This window comes from Tachysurus fulvidraco, chromosome 11 (assembly GCF_022655615.1).
Source record: "Tachysurus fulvidraco isolate hzauxx_2018 chromosome 11, HZAU_PFXX_2.0, whole genome shotgun sequence".
NCBI classification, from domain to species: domain Eukaryota; kingdom Metazoa; phylum Chordata; class Actinopteri; order Siluriformes; family Bagridae; genus Tachysurus; species Tachysurus fulvidraco.
The window spans coordinates 11,834,683-11,853,748 of NC_062528.1; the positions used below are offsets into that span (position 1 = coordinate 11,834,683).

The following is a 19,066-nucleotide window of genomic DNA, read 5'->3' on the forward strand; positions in this document are numbered from 1 at the left end:
TGACACACAACGAGACTCAGGCATGACGCAAACATCAAAAGTACTGAGGTAAAGCATCATACAGCCACAGATACATGTTGGTATGAAGCTGCCATGTTTACGCCGATATTCTCTGTGTCACACAACGCCACTTTCTGTATCCGTATCTGGTCGTGTTCCAAATATACATTTCTGTAACAGGATTTAAATCTAAAGTGGCTGTGGCCTAAGCTGGAGTATTAAATACGGACCTGTGATGGGTGAATTTTGGCTCGGATAGTTCTTCAAACTTTTCTAATTATGGAATTAGTCATTTTTCGCAACATTATCTAATATGGTCCATATGGTCTTGAGGTTCATATCTGGAAAATATCACATAAAAAAACTCCTGCTTGTGCAGCCATTTTATTTTGCATTCTACAGGATCTCAGATGCCCTGTGGACATTTCCGGCAAAAAAAAAAGTTGAATGTAAGAATGTGTTATCTATTCCGACCAAATAATGTATTCCTATTCAGTTAGAGCCCTTGTAGCAGCTCCAAATAAACACCTACTGCTCTGCAATGGAGCATATCCATCTGGATGATTATTTCAGCCAATAGGAGATGAAAATGACAGGATGATGGAGTAAAGAGACTGACAGGATATTCCCCTTCATTTGCTTTGAGAGTATTTGGTGTACAAGCGAATAGCTGTAAGTGGCAATTGAGATGTGAGCTGCTCATCTCTCCACAGGGTTCTGCTTGGCAGAGCAGGCATCATGATCAGGGCATGTCCACCACATTACAGACGTCCACACGCTACAGTCACATGTCTATGTCTACAGCTGTCTCACTCTGCTCTGTATCTCAAACTACAAAAGACACAGATTTTAAACAGACACTCAATAATTCCTTCCGAATGCTGTTCTCCCTTTAATACACTTGTATTAGTATTAGTGGGACTTTTGTGCTCTGTGTTAACGGAATTGCAAATTAGACATGAAATTGAGCACTTTATGATTCCGGACAAGGCCTAATCACTAATTCAAATGTTTGTGTGTGTGTTTAACTCTAGTAAGCCAAGGAAACTGGGGAAAAAATTACAAATGCCAGGACTAATCCAATTCCAGAACAAGTATTTTAAGTGCCAAGAAACACATTAAGTGCCCCTCAGTCTTATCAACACAACATGCCTTAATTAAACAATGAATCTGAGTAGAGTGTAGAAGCACACGCGTGAGAGGAGTGTGACGCGTGTAATTATATCAGTGTGTGGTTTCAGCGACAAAGCCTCATATACTTGGTGTGTTGCTAATGGGCACAGAAAGGACTTGCTTCTGATCTGCCTGCCATCAATGGGCCGTTAAGAGCCATGACTGCTGTTCCACATTATTACATAACTAATTAGCCAACTGGTTGAGGTAGGCCACTGATGAGCTCCTTTACTCGTTAATGGAAATATGAAGCTCACGGCTAATGACGTGAAGGCACAGAACTGGGCAGGAAACTCTCCAGAAGAGGGTGGTGGGAGGATGGAGGTGGCAGAGATGAGGGGGCAGAAATGATGGAATGTGGAGGAGTAGTTCATCTTAAATGCAGCCTCACACAAGGTCACAGAAGTCCAGGAGTTCGTTCTCATATCTCTCTAAAGTAGCTGTCACGAAAACTTAGCTATTTGGAAAACTTGATTTTCATACTTGTTTAATTTACATTTCCTAAAACAGTGAAGTCTAAACAGCACAAGCAGAAGGTTTCTCACCATCTGCAGCATGGACCTGCAAGTGGTTTAGCATCTGTTTATATAAAGTTCTACTACATTGTTGAAATGCAAAGAGATGGGCAGATAAAGAGAAATGTGTTCTTTTTGTTTGCATTTCGGTTCGCATTTAGAAGCTTTATGGTTCTGCAGAAGACAAGAAAATACATTATTTAGAGAGATCTGCCTTTGGATTTCCATACAAATCAGCTTCTTCATGTTTAACAAGTTTAACTCCAGAAGGTAGCATAACTTTTTTATGAACTGCATTGCATTCTGTATTGCAATAAAAAACACACAATTAACATACCTTTGTAATAACATGACCTGTTATAACTGCATTTATTATCACAGGTTATGTAACATACACAATTATGTACCTGCCTCTATAACTGTGTAGATAGATAATCAAATGTCTCTGATTACAGAATCCATATCATTGTAATATATCAGAACAACTTTATTGTGTGTTGTGAGATCCTTTTCAGCTCACACTGTTTGTATAGAGTGCTTATTTGTGGTACTTTAGCCTTCTAGTCAGCTTGAAGCAGTCTGGTCCTTCTCCTCTGGCCTCTCTCAATAACAAAGCATTTCTGACCCCAGAACTGAAGCTCACTGAAGGTTTATATGTTTCTCACACCATTCTGTGTGAACTTTGGTGACTGCTGTGAGTGAAAATCTCAGATCAGCTGTTTCTGTGATACTCAAACCATCCAATCTGGTACCGACAGCCATAACACAGGATCGGGAAGATCAGAGGTTTTTCTCCATTCTGATGTTTGCTGTGAACATTACATACTCTCTATAATAGTCTTTCAAAACAGACATTATAACGAGTTATGTATGTATTAGTACATAAACTACAAAGCCCTAACTACAGTTTGGACGTGGTAGCTTAGTGTTTAAGGTGTTGGCCTACTGATCGGAAGGTGGTGAGTTCAAATCCCAGGGCCACCAAGCTGTCACTAGTGGGCCCCTGAGCAAGGCCCTTAACCCTCAATTGTTCAGCTGTATAAATGTAAGTTGCTCTGGACAAGAGGGTATGCAGTAAATATTATCTAATACTATTATATGTGATTTCTAACCTCTTATAAATGACTATTAATTGAAAATGCACTCTCAGTATTTCATATCATCATTAAAACAAACTTTCTAAGCAGCATTTTTTTTAAGTAGCTCTTTTATGATCGTACTCTCGCACACATACTCCAGTCTACCTGCTGGCAGGGTGCCCATGTTTAACATTAACTGCCTGGCCTTTCACCCATCTCTTAACCTACAGCTAGAATGAAACCAGCAGGAGAATGTGGGGCTAAATATCTACAGTTGACCGCAGACAGGATAATAGCTAAAGAAAAAGAGTTCAGTAGGCGGACTAATTATCAGAAAATGAAGGGTGCAAGAGCAGCCGTTCTGTAATGGAACAAAGAGGGCCATTAGAGTCTGTGTTCTTAGCGGCGTGTTGAAGTGAACAGGCTGAGGTGTGAGACAGGGCGGCAGGAGATCGGTCAGCTTATTAGCTGGCTGGTTAGATACGGAACAGATCCAATCTGTTAATCTGCTGCCACCAATGAAAAGCCCTTCTGACATGTGATGTCACTTGCAGAAAAACTGCTATCTGAAAAGAAGTTGAGAAGAAATGGGGCGAGGAATCTTTTCAGAAATCTTCCCACTTTGACTGCATGTCTGTCCCTGTCTCAAACCACCTCCTGGAATCTCCTCCACCTCTTGTATATGAAGTAAAACAGGCACAACTGCTTCTTCTTCAGCAAAATGCCACTCACAGAGCAATAAGAAAGGTAGTGCCTCAGATGCCTCATTCCCTCTTTTAGACTGTATTTTACTTGCAGAATTGTAGCATTGCACAACACCGGCTGCCTGCCTCCCTCCTGAGAACTGGTGACCAAATAATGTCTGACATGAAAAGCACTTAACCAAATGCCATAAATAAACACGCCTCCCAGACAAGTGGGCCCTTGGACGAAGGACACCTTCAGCAGCCCTGTCAAAATGACGACTTTAGGATTCCCGGCAGCGACCCACGTGGCCGAGAATTCACTCTGATTTCCACCATCATTTATGCATAATACAGTGTTGCTTGAAAGTTTGTGAACTCTTTAGAAATGTCTATATTTCTGCATAAATATGAACTAAAACATCATCAGATTTTCATTAAATAGCAGACAAAGTGAACCCAATCAAACAGTTCAGACAAACATATTACACCTGGCCAGGTTTTTTTATTCAGCAAAATGTTCCAATATTATATATCTGTAAGAAGCAAAAGTATGTGAACCTCTAGGATTAGTATTTAATTTCAAGGTCAAATTAGAGTCCATCTGATTTCAGTCATTAGGACGACAGGCAGGTCTCCGTGAGTGTCCTGTTTTCTTTAAAGAACAGAGACATATCAAAGTCTGATGTTTATGACGAGTGTTTGAAACAAGGGAGATTCCTGAGGACGTAAGAAAAAGTCCTTGGCAGTGCGGAATCCTTGTCTTCTTGTATTGTCTTCTTGTACTCTGCCTTTATTTTTGAGTTTTGGTTTCTTTTCTTTTCCCCAGTGTGTTCCCATTCTTTACGCTATGTCACGTTTAATAAATCGTGTTTTTTGCTATCCTCGCTTTTGGGGCTGAATTTTATCCATGGAGACACCCACAGTTCACTTTGTTTACTTTTAGGACTTCTTGCAGAAAATCTGCAATGTTTTGGGTCATATTTATGCAGAAATATAGGAATTTCTAAACTTTCAAGCTACACTGTATATCCATTATATTGTTCTGGTAGATATGTAGTGAAAATAAAACTAAAGAGAAACTGGTGTTGGCTGTGATATGTTTTAGTTACGATTATATCGACATTGCCTCCTAAACTGACTGTGCAGAAGAGTTACTGCATAACGGCTGCGATCGTCATGTACCGGTATAGAAATCATGACCGGCACAGAAACAAGAGAATTAGGAATATTACATTCCTCCATAACAGCCAGCTGATCTCTGTCAACTATTGATGTTTGTACCAACACCTCTTATATTGTAATATAGTTGTATGACATATTTCCAGCCCTTGAGATTACAAGCTAGAAGGCATAATAAACTCCACACATTAAGATTGGAAAGGACCATCTGCAGACAGTAGCTCTGGCTGAAATGGATTCTCCTTCTGTTAATATTAATCTCTGGCTTATACAGCAACTGCAATCATAAATGCTGTCCTCTACATCATTAGAGATTCCTGAACTAAACCGATCTGACATTACTTTCACAGGGGTCATACGTAGCACGACTCACTCTTTACGTGTTTTTTTTTTTTTTTCGGAGGCAAGAAGGCTCTCGCAGATAAAACAGATCTGATACTGAAGGAAACAGGATCAACTCTGTGCTCTTTTTGCCCAGAGGCGGCTTAACACCGAGACATAATTCATGGCAACTTGAATGAAATTACATCGGAGACTTGGGGCTCCCGTACATTATTGATACACTTACAGCTCTTCCTTCTGACACAGAAATCTATATTTGCCAACAAAAAGAAAAGGCTGTCAGAGTCTCTTTATGCCCCACAAATAGAATGTCTGTTTCAACTGAATGTTACAATAAAAAACACATCCAGATGCAGCAACACTAAACTGGAGGCTATACAACGCACAGCCGAACGAATGGTCCTTGGCTTCTGTTTTTCATACGCGGTATTAAACAGCTGTAAATGCTTCGTGATCACCATGATATCGTCCTTCGTCAATGTGTTGTTTCAGCAAGGTCAGATACAAAGAGAACATTTCCCCTGCACACTCCCTTTTGTCTCTCTTTATCTCCGTCTTTCTTATTCCCTGTAATTTAAGAGGAGAAAGCACTGAAATGTCCTCTTCTCTCTGTTTTGACATTTCCTGATCTCAGCGAGCACTGCAGAAATACCATGTTCCATTACAACCGGCTAAATTACTGTGATCCTTTCAAATATCACAATCCCCCACTATTACCTCAAATAACTCTTAAGACACTACTGCATGAGTGTAAACACACCTACAGTCACCACAGATGGCACGGGTACTGTAATATACTGTGGTTTAGATTTGGAAAATAAAATAAAAAAAAAAGTTCAAAGATTTTGGACAAATTACAGGGCATAGATCAATGATCCGTTTCTAAATACCATTTAACATCCTTTTGCACATAAAAAGAAGGCTGGTTTCGGGTTTGTCTGCGTCTGTCTTGGCCTGAAAGATGTGGTTTCGAGGAAAGAAGAAAGAAGAACTGAGAATTTTTCTCTCATCCTAAACTGCTACTTCTTTTCCACTCTCCTCACAGCGGTAGATTATCTTCCTATGATATTGCAGGCCAGTCCCTCAGCGTGGCGAGGCAGACGCCAAATTGGCCAGCCGACACTCTCGTCACTTATCATACATGCTAATGGGCCGAGTCGCAGCAGGCAGGCAGTGGGCTAGCTGGGCATCCAGAGCAAGCTGAGAGAAAGGTGGAGGAATATCTGCTGAAAATGAGAGTGGTAATCTCCACACCACCCGCAGGTGGTAAGGACTTTGGTGCGGAGGACGCAAGGAAAGAATTCGCATCAGACTGGCACAGGCACGGAGCACCATGGCACAGCGTCGCTTTTCACACACACTGGTTGGGAGTGACTGAGCAGCAAATTACTCAATAAAGTCCAGTTATGGAAAATACAAAAAAATCTGTCTGTGATTCTAAGGATGTGGTCAAAGATCAAATGTAGAAAACTCTTGGGAAAAAAACAAATAAATCTATATGAATCATTTTAAAAACCGAAAATCTTGCAATAACCTGGTTGCATATGTATGGGCACCTTTTTATAACAGAACATTTTTAGCGTGCTCAGAATTAACTCAGCTCAGAAGTAATTAACATGCACCCTGTCATCAATGAAGTCATTTTGATGAACCCAAAATAAAGATCAGCTGTTTCTGTATGATTTTCTTGACATGCATCAGCTTGGGTTCATCCGATTGCCATGGTCCATAAAGATAGGGATCAGGAAGACGGGTTCAAAAGAATTTCTAAACCATTTCATGTACCATGAAACACTGTGAAGCTCATCATCAACAAGTGGAGAAAATGGGGCACCACAGTGACATTACCTAAAATTGGACATCCTTGCAAAAAAATGACAAAAGATCAGATAAACAAGTCAATCAGGGAAGCTGGCAGGAGACCTACAGCAACATTTAAGAAACTGCAAAAATATCTGGCCTGTACTAGTCCCTCCCTGTATGTGAGAAGGATCTCTTTTATTCCTCACATGTCTATACTAAGGGATAGGATGGCTAGAAAATTTGCGTTATGTTATGGTCTGATGAAATCAAGGCAGAACTTTTTTTGGGGCATAATTCTGCTCATGACGAAGCATGGTGGTGGCAGCATCAAGCTATAGGCTGCTGCAGCTAGAATGAACTTCAACCTTTTGGAACGGTGCAGTCAGAGACCAGCTCTAAATGGGAACGAAATTATTTGAAAATACTTGTGCACATGGCTGTGCCAGGGATACGCCCTTAAACATTAGATAGACCTATGTGATTACAAGAAAGAGGAAGCGGAATGATTTCCAAATCAACATGTGCTGAGTTGGTAGAATTTTACCCAAAGAGTCTTACAGGGTGTGCATAATAATGCATCCGGGTTATATGTAAATGTTTTTCTCGGCCTTGTACATTTTTATATGTTTTTCACTTGAATTTTCTTGTTTGCTAAATCACATTAAAAGATCTGAATTGATCTACCTTGCTTTCATTTTCATTTTGCAAAAAAACTGCAATTTTCACAGGTTCACAAGGTAGAGACAGACGTACACACAGACTAACAGACAGGAAGGCAGGCAGACAAGGGTGGTGGTGGTGGGTGGGGGTAGACTATAACAAGTCAATGAAGACTCCTAGAGTGTTTATTCTACGTCAGGTTTAGTCACATCTTCCATGGTGTCAAACAGCCCTCACACTATAAATAAAGCTTCCTGACTTCTCACTCGCACTAAAATTAACCTAGTATTGAACACACTTGAACACACACACACACGCATACACACACACACACAAATACAAATACAAATACACAGTTGTCTGAGGTCAAAGAACTGGCCATTAACCCTCTCCGTCCACTCCATTGCCTGCTCCTGCTTCTGCCATTTTCCAATTGATGCAACACTGAGAGGGAGTGCTGGCTGTCCAGATGTTTCACAGCTGTCTGAAAAGAAGCAGGTGAACTGAAGCTCTCATCAAGTCTGTTCACTGTTAACCTCCAATCCTCCACCAATGAAGGAGAGTGGAGAAGGATGACAGTAAAAAGGGAGTGTGAGCCAGGAGTGTGTAAGTGTGTAACTTCAGCACGAGGCACCAAGAGATATTATGAGGAGTGAATGAGAAAAAAAAAAATCAAGGACACCTGACTATTTCAGCATCCACTTCTGTATTCTATTTGCTTTTGAGTTCCACTGTGTAACTTATGTCAAAGTAGTCTGTGGGTGGTTTTATGAGTATTTAAACAATACGTACTTGCTACTTGTAATGGAAATGATAGTCTATTTCACATAGGCAGAGGATACATCATCCTATGCAGAGGATCCTTAAGAGAAGACAGGAGAGTATTCACAGAGCCACATCACACCTGATAACTGATAAAAACCCCCATGAACCTTTACTCCAAGAGTTTTTCCAGTATCGACAAGCCGACTGTAATCCTTAACTTTAGGATTAGTTCGATATATCACCACTTTGACTGACATATTTATATTGTTGGCCTTAAATGATATCGATCTGTATATCTGATGACACATGCTGGAATAAATCGTTTAATAAATATGTTTGCGTGCTTATGTCAGCTGTCATGGCGACATATGCAGGTGTCATGTAACAGCAGGATGAAATTAAATATGTGCTTGAAAGTCAATTCGAAATAAAACTATGAAAATCCTGTAGATAAACCGATCCTTTAAACAGAACAGCTCCAAGTTGACCCAGGAGTTCAAATGCAGATGTCTGCTTTCCCAAGGAAACAAAATCAGATTCTAAAAAGGAATTAGACATTAGCCTGATCAGTTTAACCATATTTGTGGAAGCCTGGGAAAATCCCTCGCCTGGGGAAAGTGACATTTTCTGTGAACTGTGACTGTAAATATGTTCCTAAAATCGTCACTAAAGAAGTGATGTTAAAGCATGTTATAAGCATACACACCTGATTTTTCCCAGCTTTCCCGCATATTTGTTCAAAAAACATCCAAGAACAGGGAAAGAATAACAAAATGAAAAGAAGGCCATATTACAAAACTAGAACTAGATTTGTAAAGTTTGTCGTGACAAACTTTGATGTTGGCTTTGACGAAGTATTCGCGAAGGCCGGTGCTTTTTGGAGGCGAATGCACATAAGTGATTAGTGTTACTTTTGGAGGCAAGTGGACATAAAGCTAGGGTGCCAAAACATTTAGAGGTAAGTGGAGACGAGCGTGTGAGGATCTCCGAATACTCTTGAGGAAGTTCCCCACATTGAGTGTTTTGATGTCACATGTCCATATTGTGCTAAATTTATTTTTTCCATGTGACATCACGTGACATCACATGACATCATCAGAATACCTGTGAGGAAGTTCCCCACATTGGGCTGAGTTTGATATGTCATGTCAATGTTGTAAAAAGGTTTTTGATTTTGCATATATAGGGGGCGGGGCTGCGGGACAACCGAAAGGCTAGTCGGTACACCAATTTTAAACTTTGTTCAGAGTATCACTCTGAAGGAGCTGGCCGAGTTTGGTGTAGATAGTTCCAAAGCTTGCCGAGTTATAAACCTCCAAAGTTTATAATGGGAGTCTATGGGGGAAAAGGCCAATTTGAGACCCGGTACCAGAAGTACCGGTACTCGGATCGCTTAGAAAAGTAGGAGGAGTTACTCTTGATAAATTTTTATCTAAGCTTAAATAGGAAAACAGAATGTTGGCTTCTACAAAGCCAACATAATAAATAGCAATAATACAGCGTTCAAAATGAAATGAAACGTCCTAAATAAAAATAATCATGTTTAAGCTTAACACATAAAAGGAAACAATCCACAAGCAGGTACAGTTGATGGTTACCCTAACATACATGTCCCTGTTTTTTTAAGTAATAGAAGAGTAATATAATATACTGTAGTATGCTGGAGTAATAGGATAGATAACAGAGCACACATGCACAGGGTCCAGGATTTTGTCCCACAACAGACTAGATCAGGTCAAGGGCTCTACTGCACCAGCTCTTGAATTGTTTTAATTCAAGTACAGTGGCTTGTACATCCACAGCAGAACTGATCGGCACGCCTGGGGTCTGGGATGCTCCATTTTATCCTGTGCTTGGAACCATTCAGAGCCACTTAAGGCCCTCCAGAGCCCTGGCAGCTTTTGAGTGGCCTCTCTGGGTCATCAGAGCCTCTCTAAAAAGAGCTCTTCCACTCACCCAGAGCTCAGGGCTAGTGGGTCACAGATGGTGCTACTGGAGATGGCTGCAGACCAACCAAGTAGTGCACGTATTGAGCTGGACCTCCGCTAGCAGAGGGAGATCATTACTGCCATTTTGCAAAATATTCATCATAATAACAATATTACCACGGATGAATTAGCAAGTCAAATATGCACACAGAGCTTGCGAGCGAACGATGCTTCAGAGACCACTTTGATCTTTCTGGCAAAAGCAACTCGACGACAGCATTTGATATCACTAGGAAAACGCAAACACAGAGAAACAGTGGGATTTGCTTCAGAACAGCTTTCCAGTGCGTTCTCCTTCTACTGCCTAATACTCGACATATTGTCCAAGTTGACCAGTAAAAACATAACAGAGTTGTCACTTTTAGATGGATGGAAGCCAATAATGGATGCAGCAGATGAATCTTCCTCCCTACCTCCACCCAATCATATTCCTTTTTTTCTTTAAACTTCCCAACTGGCACTAACGATGCATGCAATCCCCCTATGGTCCAATTTAATGCTGCCAGTCGATTGATAGCCAGTTTCCTGCTCAGAGAGATCGACTGAAGAGGAAAAAAAAAAGGATAAATTTGCCCAGTGTTCCCTGAACAATGAGAGAATTTGATGCAATATTATATAAAAATCAATAATGTGCTTGTAATGTGCATGTGGGTTTTGTAGGCAGCATGCAGTCTCCATGTGTCGCCCTGTTTCATCAGAAAATAGGGACTCGTTGCTTAACAAAGGTGCTAGCAGTTTCAGTCACAGCTTCTACGTCTGCAAGGCAGTTGCTTATGACAAGTCTGACAAGTCAGAAGTTTGAGGCCTGTAAGTGCCTTTTTATTTTACTTTTAAAGAATTCCATTCTGGCCTTCATTAGTGATTCTGCAGCTTGGTGATAAAGTGGAATGAGAGAAGTGCACACACTTGCACTGAATTTAATGCTACACAGTGCATGGCAAAGGAATGCTTTGCTAGTCAAAATGGTGTCCTTACCGTCTTAGCCTCAGGGTCGCAACCCTGTCCCTCATGCACCATTCATTCAAAAACCCCAGGCAGGTAAGAAATCGAATAAAAAATTCAGCAGAAACCATAAAACAGTAAGCAGGGTGTCAAGTACCACACTGCTCACGCTGCCAAGGCTATGATTTTAAATCTCTCCACAATCTTTCCCCCATACACTTTTAACAAGCCCTTAAATGGATGCCAGCTCCTCTTCCAGCTCTCATTGGCTGACGGAATTATAGCTAAAGGAATAGACAGGTTGCCTCTCCCAGTCTGGTGGACAGGGCACCAAGACACAATTTCATGCTTTGTGGCCAGTGCACACCAATATCATGCCACAGCCCAGACCCAGGATGGCAGGGAATAGGGAAAACTCCTTGCTTCCCTGCTTCTAGGCCACCCAGCCGGTCTCCCAGCATAGCAGCTGTTATAACAACCGACTCAGCTTCTGCTATCAAATATTAATCCCGCCCCGGTCTGAAAAATTGAGGTGAAACTGACTTACCATTTTATTATTGATTTCATGAAAATGAATCTCACAGACTTTCTCCACCACATCCTCATTCTCGAAAGTAACAAAGCCAAATCCTGCAGGAGAGAGGAAGTAGAGAGGGAGACAAGGAGGAGAGAGGAAAAAGAGAGGAAAAGAAGGGAAAAGAGAGGAGAGAAAAAGAAAATAAAGCACATGATTTGTCGTGAACTAATACAGAAGCCGTTAAATGAACAGGAAAAGCAACAAATATCTGTTGATTGCTAATATTGCATGGTGCAGACATAAATGAGTCATTGAGTCATGCAGCAATCTACACTTTATTGGCTCCTAATGATGTGCAAATTATGTATCCAGTACAACGCAGGGGCTCTTTTGCTGTTAAAGAGATGAAGACCTGGGCATTATTAAAATAGCTCTGAATGTGTTCCTCGGAGAGGCAGGAAGCTCAAAGCCCGTTTAATGAGATTCATAGAGCCAACCCTGCATCTGAATCCCATTACTAAATATTTGGTGTTTCTTTGCTGGTGTTTCAATGCATGACATACTATTTTCCATATAGCTAAATGTCTCAGCTAAGAGCTTCCTCAACCATACAAAAAATACTGTCTCGAAATCCTACTGTTTCACTGGGGATCCAGTAAATAACAAAAGAGCATTCAAACCTCTGGAGAGTGAACTAGTCATCACAGAAATATTGTCCAAATTGGGAAATAACACTTACATACAGGCCAGTGAAGCATTCATACCCACACAAACGCAGACAGAAACACACCCACACAGCCATCAGTAATAGCTCAGAACCTCCCTTCAACAACCAGAAACAAAGCAAGAGGGAAGCAGAAAAAAGAAAAAAGAAAAAAGCTTGTGGCAGCCTGCCACATTTAGACGCAATGTCTGGTTTTTCGGAAAGCACAAGATAAGCCTGAGGGTCAGCGGGTCAACGTGGTTGAGAGCGAACCTAAAACAGGAAGCTGCGGAGCCCTCTTCATGCCTACTGTGATAAAAGCAGATAAAAAAGCAGGAGGGTTGATAAGAGGGCAGCAGATAAACAATCCTCTGGGCTGTGCTCTGACTCGACGTGACCTTTGAGTGATTATAAGTACAGTTCTTTTTATTTGGGGTGGAGAACATTTACCACTGTATGTGCTCTTTGACTTCATAACTACCAGCTTTTTTTTGCCTCCTCTGGGGTAAAGAATGAGCATTTGTTGAAATGAAACTGGTAAAGTATCAGGAGGTCACCGGATGGTGTACTAATATCTGTGGCATGAGTCAGAGTGTAAATACACAAGCCCTTCATGTCGGAACGCAGGAAAGGTTAGCGGTGGTCATTTCTGTATGTACAGACTAGAAGGTGATGTATGGTTTCTACCCTGATGTCACTTGTACAGATTCCTCCTTTGGATAAGAGGAAGCTCTTTTCCTCTTCCTGCCAGGGTGCGGCAGTGTCTCCGGCTGACATCCCTGAAATGATGTGAGTTATAGGAGCCTCCGGCTCGGGTTCTCATGGGCGGATATTGGAGTGCAATTTGCAGCCAATTACCGTGACCTCTCCTCTGACAATGGCTTCCTGTATGAGCCCATTAGGGCATCCTCTTGTTGCCTCAGGCTGATGCTTGGCTAGAGGCTGGACCGTGTCCCACTCTGCACTCCTGGCTCTGATGTATAACCCTCGATATGTCTGTCCTGTTCTCTTATACAGTACCTTCTCACCTTTCCTGGGAAGCCCTTGGGTGACAGGCATATGGACCTGAGATGCACGCTCTCTGATGCCTCAATCTCTCTCACTCGCGTTCTCTCTATACCTGACACGTCCACTCTGTTTGACAGATCCGCCTGTCTCAGCCCGGCCACCCTGGGGCCATTTCCACATCCACTGCTTTTATACCTTTAAACACTGCAGAGTCGGCTTGCTGCGTCAGCTAATCAGAAAAGATGTCACAGTTTCCTATCTGCGGCTCCGGTCACACTCTCTCAGGGCCTGATTATCCCACTTTATGATCCATTCTTCTTCCTTTGTTCTTTGTTACAATACGCCTGCATATTGCTGGCATGGCAATAACCATATGTTAAAAAAAGTGAGAATGAATAACAAGCTCAAAAACAATTTAACGATAGAGCTTTTTTCGGGGAACCCTACGAGTTTATATCGTACTCTGGGTGCCTGAGTAAAGAGTAAAGCCAGACTGGGCAAAATGTCCCTCTTCTGCTAGAAGACATTTACATGTGTCTGCAGCCCGTGCCTTGATGGGGCTGCCTTTGAAATCATGAGAAGCAGTTAGTTTTCCATCTCAGGCCTCCGCACCCTTATCAGTCGCCCAAAGACCACTTCTGACAACCAACAAATCAGCTGTCAGGAGCAATTTCTCAGCAGATAGGAGGGAGGCGGCAGGAGCAGGGTGGTGGGGGCTGCTGGGGGCTGCTGTACCGCCTGTACTCTGTGCTAGATAGGGTAAGCCTCATGCACAGCATCAATACAACCAATATTACACCTCACAAAGCAAATGAGAATCATTTGTATTCACTGGAATAAAATAAATCATACTGAAATCTATATTGTGAATATGTCAAAGTAGCGAAAACACATTGTTGTTGTGTACTAATTTCAGCAATATGTGATATACCCTTGAGTAAATAAAGCACTGCTGTATTATGAGTTAAAAAAAAAGCTCTGAACCATCATAGCTCAAGCAAAGAACAATTCCCTCCATGCTCTGTCTTAATTAGTGCATTCAGATTGTACAAAACCTTGTGTGAGGGATCAGGTAACGATCTCTCTGGCCATCTGTGTCAGAGTTCAGGGCAGTATCGGCAGAGCGCGCTCCCAGCCCGGCACCGGACCTGGCAGCCAATCAAATGCACTCCGGGCTGCTTAATGACAAGGCTGACTAGCGCAGTGGCTAACAGGATCTCTTAATGAAGAATGTGATATGTTGAGGCCTCTCCACAGCCCCGGCAAAGTCAGACGAAGGAGAGGGCACAACAGAACAAAACAACATCTGCTTCTGTGTGTCAGCAGCATGGAGATCTTTGGGTTTTCTGTCTGTAACCCCCAAAAGGATCATTCCATTCATTTAGCCATCCATGTGAACCGAGCAAGCTGTTTGCAGGCATCTGAAAGCATTTCTGCTGTACTTAGCTAAAGCGACAGGGTGCTACTGAAACATCATATGAACCGTCTGTGCATTTAAAGGGGTGGGGGTGGGGTGGGGTGTTTATTTCTCTACTCTATTTTCCCATCTTAAACTTTTTTTTTTTCACAATCCCTCAATGACAACATGTGGATTTCCAATCTCGGGAAGGATAATAAGTGTTAGTGGCTATTACAGAGGTGTCTGGGCCGCATCTCACACTTATTAAGCAGAGAGCGAGGCAGGCCTGGTCTCTGCAGACACGCAGACATTCACAGCCTCTTACAAAACAAAGAGCCTCCGCCACGCTTAATGCCAGTCCCCCTCGGAGCCCAGCACAAATAAAATTAAAATGCTAAATCAATGAGTCTTCCACTGACCTTTGCTTAAACAGCTGAGGGTGCCCGGAGCAGTTCGATGTATTTGAAGGGAAGAGGTACACAACCAAATCAGATATTATTACCAATGCGGCATATCCTTCCCAGAGGAGAGATGGGACATAGATTGCATGTTGCATATTAAACAAGGAAAAAGCTGCGCTTTCCGGATGACTGCCTGCAGTCTTTTTCAAAAGCACACACACACACACACACACACACACACACACACACACACGCACACACATGTGCACACACACGCACATATGCACACACACGCACACACTCTTTAAGGTGCATAATCTACATAATGTACAAAGTGAGATCCTATTGTTATTAGAATCAGTATTAAGTATTCAAATTAAAGTAAAAATACAACATGCAGTTTATCAGTAAAGTGCCAGGACTGTAGTCTGTAGAACTGTACAGGCTGAATAAACACCATTCTTCTCAAAGTTATTCCTTCACCTGGAAATATCCCCTCAAACTGGTGTTTTGATGCTGCTCCAATATGTCGCCTCAGAATCTCTTACTGGTGTATATTTGGGGTTAGATCTGTTGACTGTAAAGGCTGAAGCAAATGATTTCTATAACTTTCTCACTCATTAAACCATTCGGTGAGCTGAGTGGAATGTCGTGTTGATATGGGGAGGAGTCAGATTTCAAGAGACCACTCCCACTAAGATAGAAGTCTGACATTCATAATAACTTTGTATAAATGTGCAGTGGATGTTTCTTCACCCTTTCTTCATATCTCGATGAGCGCTCTCTTGTATCAGCGTGTGATGGGTGAGGCTGTATTGTTCAGCACCGAGAAGTCTTCAAGGAACACTGACAATGATCCTTAAGCGTCAATAAATAGATTGGCATGCATTGATGGGAGTTTGTGGCCTTATTTACACATCCTCTTAATCAAAAAGGAGACGAGAGGAGAGAAAAATAGCCTCTCTGTAAGCTCTTTGGAACTAGAAACCCTTGTAAAGTAAATGAGAGTAGACAGAGTAATCGATTGTAGTAGCAGCCATCCCGTTACATTATAATGACTTGGATGAGAGGCGCCTTGAACAGAAACAAGCCTGAAACAGCAGTGTAAACGAGAATATGTAAACATTTCTGGTAAGAAATATAGTCACCGACAAGCACTCTGTAAATCTTCTTTTATGTTTTTTTTTTAATGTTTTTTGTGTGTGGGAAAAAAAAAACTAAACACAAATATGAATTTAAACAGCTTTTCAGGTGAGCATTATAAACCCGTTTGAGTTTCCTGGGCAATAAAATGCTTCTTTTATGAGTAAAAGTTTCTACTAAGAGGTAAAAAATCAAAGCTGTTTTTAAATTCTTCCCTGACTGTTTCCAAGGAGGACAGAATCTTCACTAAGCCTTTTATCGAATCTGCAGCGATGCCTCAAAGAGCTTTAAACTCCAGGAAGCATATACACTTCCTGCACTGATCAATCGCCATGCTTTACTGAATACCGTGTTTGTTGAGGCCTCTGCAGAGTTTTAGTTTCTGAAAGGTGGTTTAGGAGGCAGCTGCAGACCCAGAAACACACCCATCACACCAGTAATACCATGGATAGAGTTCACTAACCATAAATCACACTTCACAAGGAGAGCTCCATTACTCCTATCATCCGTGCTGCTATTCAGCTTTAAAACCTTGAACTCACGGGCAGTAAAAAGCTACGACTGGAAACAGAAGTGGACACAAGTTCTGTGCGAAGACACCGATTTTATAATAGTAAAATAATAGTAGTGGCACGAGAGTGTCCTTCTTCTCACGCACAATGGGATAAGATTTATAGTAACATTAGACGGCCCAAAAGCCACCTAAAAAACCCCGACTCCAGAGCATTTTAAAGGAAGCCATTCGTTCCTAATGGCTAATCATCTAACTCCATCCTCCCTCATTAAAGAAGATGGATGATGAGAAAGGTGCTAAGTGTGCACCGTCAGCAGCGTCCATCTGCAGAAAAAAGTGCAGCTACAAGGTTAAGATTGAGGGAACCTGAGCACACAGATAAGGAAATCCCTCTGGACTTGGCTGTAATAGACCAAATATACACTTCAGATTGACTACTGCAGAAAAAAATGATACTTTTAAAACTTTTTAGAGTTTTTTTTTTATAAGTATAATGTTTACTGTGCTAACGGTAGTTGTTTATGCTTTTTTTTTTCAACTTTACATTAAGTAAAAAAATAAAATAAAATAAAACAAGGCTCATTATTAAATTTTTTTCTTTTTGTATTCTATATTGTATTTTCATTCGGATAGTCAAAAATCTAGATAGATATATTTTTGAGAAAATAGCTTTTATTTTTCCCTAGAAAAGACATAATGTAAACGTTGGTAATACTGTATGTAAATTAATAACCGATGAAGTCTTATGAATTTAAGAATTTAACGATAGAGTGCAGTTGGCACTCGAGCTGGCAGGGAACTAACAAGCACCGATCGTCCACATGATGTTGTCTAAACAAACGCTTTAATAGATGGGATAATATTTAAGAACTAAACATCACAAATCTACTTACATTTAAATATTAGCCAAGAAATAGTGCAGAATCTTGAATATCGAATAATAATAATAATAATAATAATAATGATGATTTTTCCGACTTTTGGACCGTATATGACAGAATATCTCTAAAGCATGCATCTGCAGAGTTCTTCTACTATATTTCGATTTAATAATAGAACTAAAAGAAAGTATACAGAACTGAAAAAAAAAGTGCTTTAAGTGATGCAGTCAAATCTAAGAGAGAATTAAATATTAGTGAAGATTCTTATTTAGCTTAGTGAGTCAGTACGGATTACAAAATGAGCTGGGTATAATTCAATGTCCACTAATTCCAATTGTTCTTTTTTTTTATAATTCAATAATTGCTATGATGAAGTAATCGCAGAAAGAGAATACCAACAGTGAACCAAAATAAACACAAAACAGTTCAAATACAATTGAGTCGTATTTCCATATCATTCCCAGACATTTATCTCATTCTTGTCTTTAACTATATGAAAGATGAACTGATTGTGTGTGTGGCTGTGCTTTCAGCTCTGACAGGCCCGGTAATGGAGCACCATATGGGAGGGAGCTTTGAGCACGATGCATTCTGACAGTTCTTTGTTTCATAATCCATAAACTCCATGCAGGCTGCTGCCTTCTCACAGGCGCTGGAGCAACAAGTCCAATTTCACCCTTCTCCTCTGCAAAGGCTAATGTGATTACACTAGCATCAAAACAATTTGGGCCTTAATTACAGAAGACACATCAAGGCGAGAGCCATGATAGGAATTTCTCAAAGGAAGCAATTGGCATGACAAATTAAGAGAGGGTGAAAAAAAAAATCTTTTTTTTTTTTTTTTCATAACATGATGTTTGATGCATAAATGCTGTTGCTGGCAGCAGAGGCGCAGACGCTACAGTCACCTCCAGTTCTGGTGATTATCATTCATACAAATTAAAAAAATAAAGAAGAAAGAAATCTGTACCATTTACTCTTCACTAATTGTTCGTCTTTTATTTTCGGGTTCTTGTCAAAGAGCAGCTAAAGAAATATGAGGCAAATCTTCAGCCCAGGGAGAAGAGGGGAAGGTTTAAAGTTCACTCGCAATGCTGATACTTTCTCTCTGTTACTGAAACCTCTTTTCTTCCTTAACTAATCCCCAGCAGTGTAAATGACCATAAAGAGACAGAGCTTCGCTTTAATCTGCTGCTGAATAATGCATTCAGATCCTTTTTGCACCCCATCTCTTTTAGGCCTCACACGGGGCCATAAGACCTCAATCATTAGGTCTAATTAGCCATTCCAAACTCCCAGCAGTCAACTTCTCAACAGCTAAACCAATAGATCTCATTACTGAACTCCTCATTTGTTGGGCTTTTACGA

At 41.0% G+C, this 19,066-nt stretch overlaps 1 protein-coding gene across 14 annotated transcripts in view; it reads right to left on the reverse strand.

The window, feature by feature from the left end:
- The window catches only part of msi2b (musashi RNA-binding protein 2b), a 237,049-nt gene that overhangs the window by 59,482 nt on the left and 158,501 nt on the right, over window positions 1-19,066 (reverse strand). For all 14 annotated transcript variants that reach the window (XM_027148097.2, XM_027148086.2, XM_027148091.2 and 11 more), the window contains exon 8: window positions 11,680-11,762. In XM_027148097.2, the coding sequence (XP_027003898.1) occupies window positions 11,680-11,762 (83 nt within the window). The remainder of the gene's footprint in view (window positions 1-11,679; window positions 11,763-19,066) is intronic.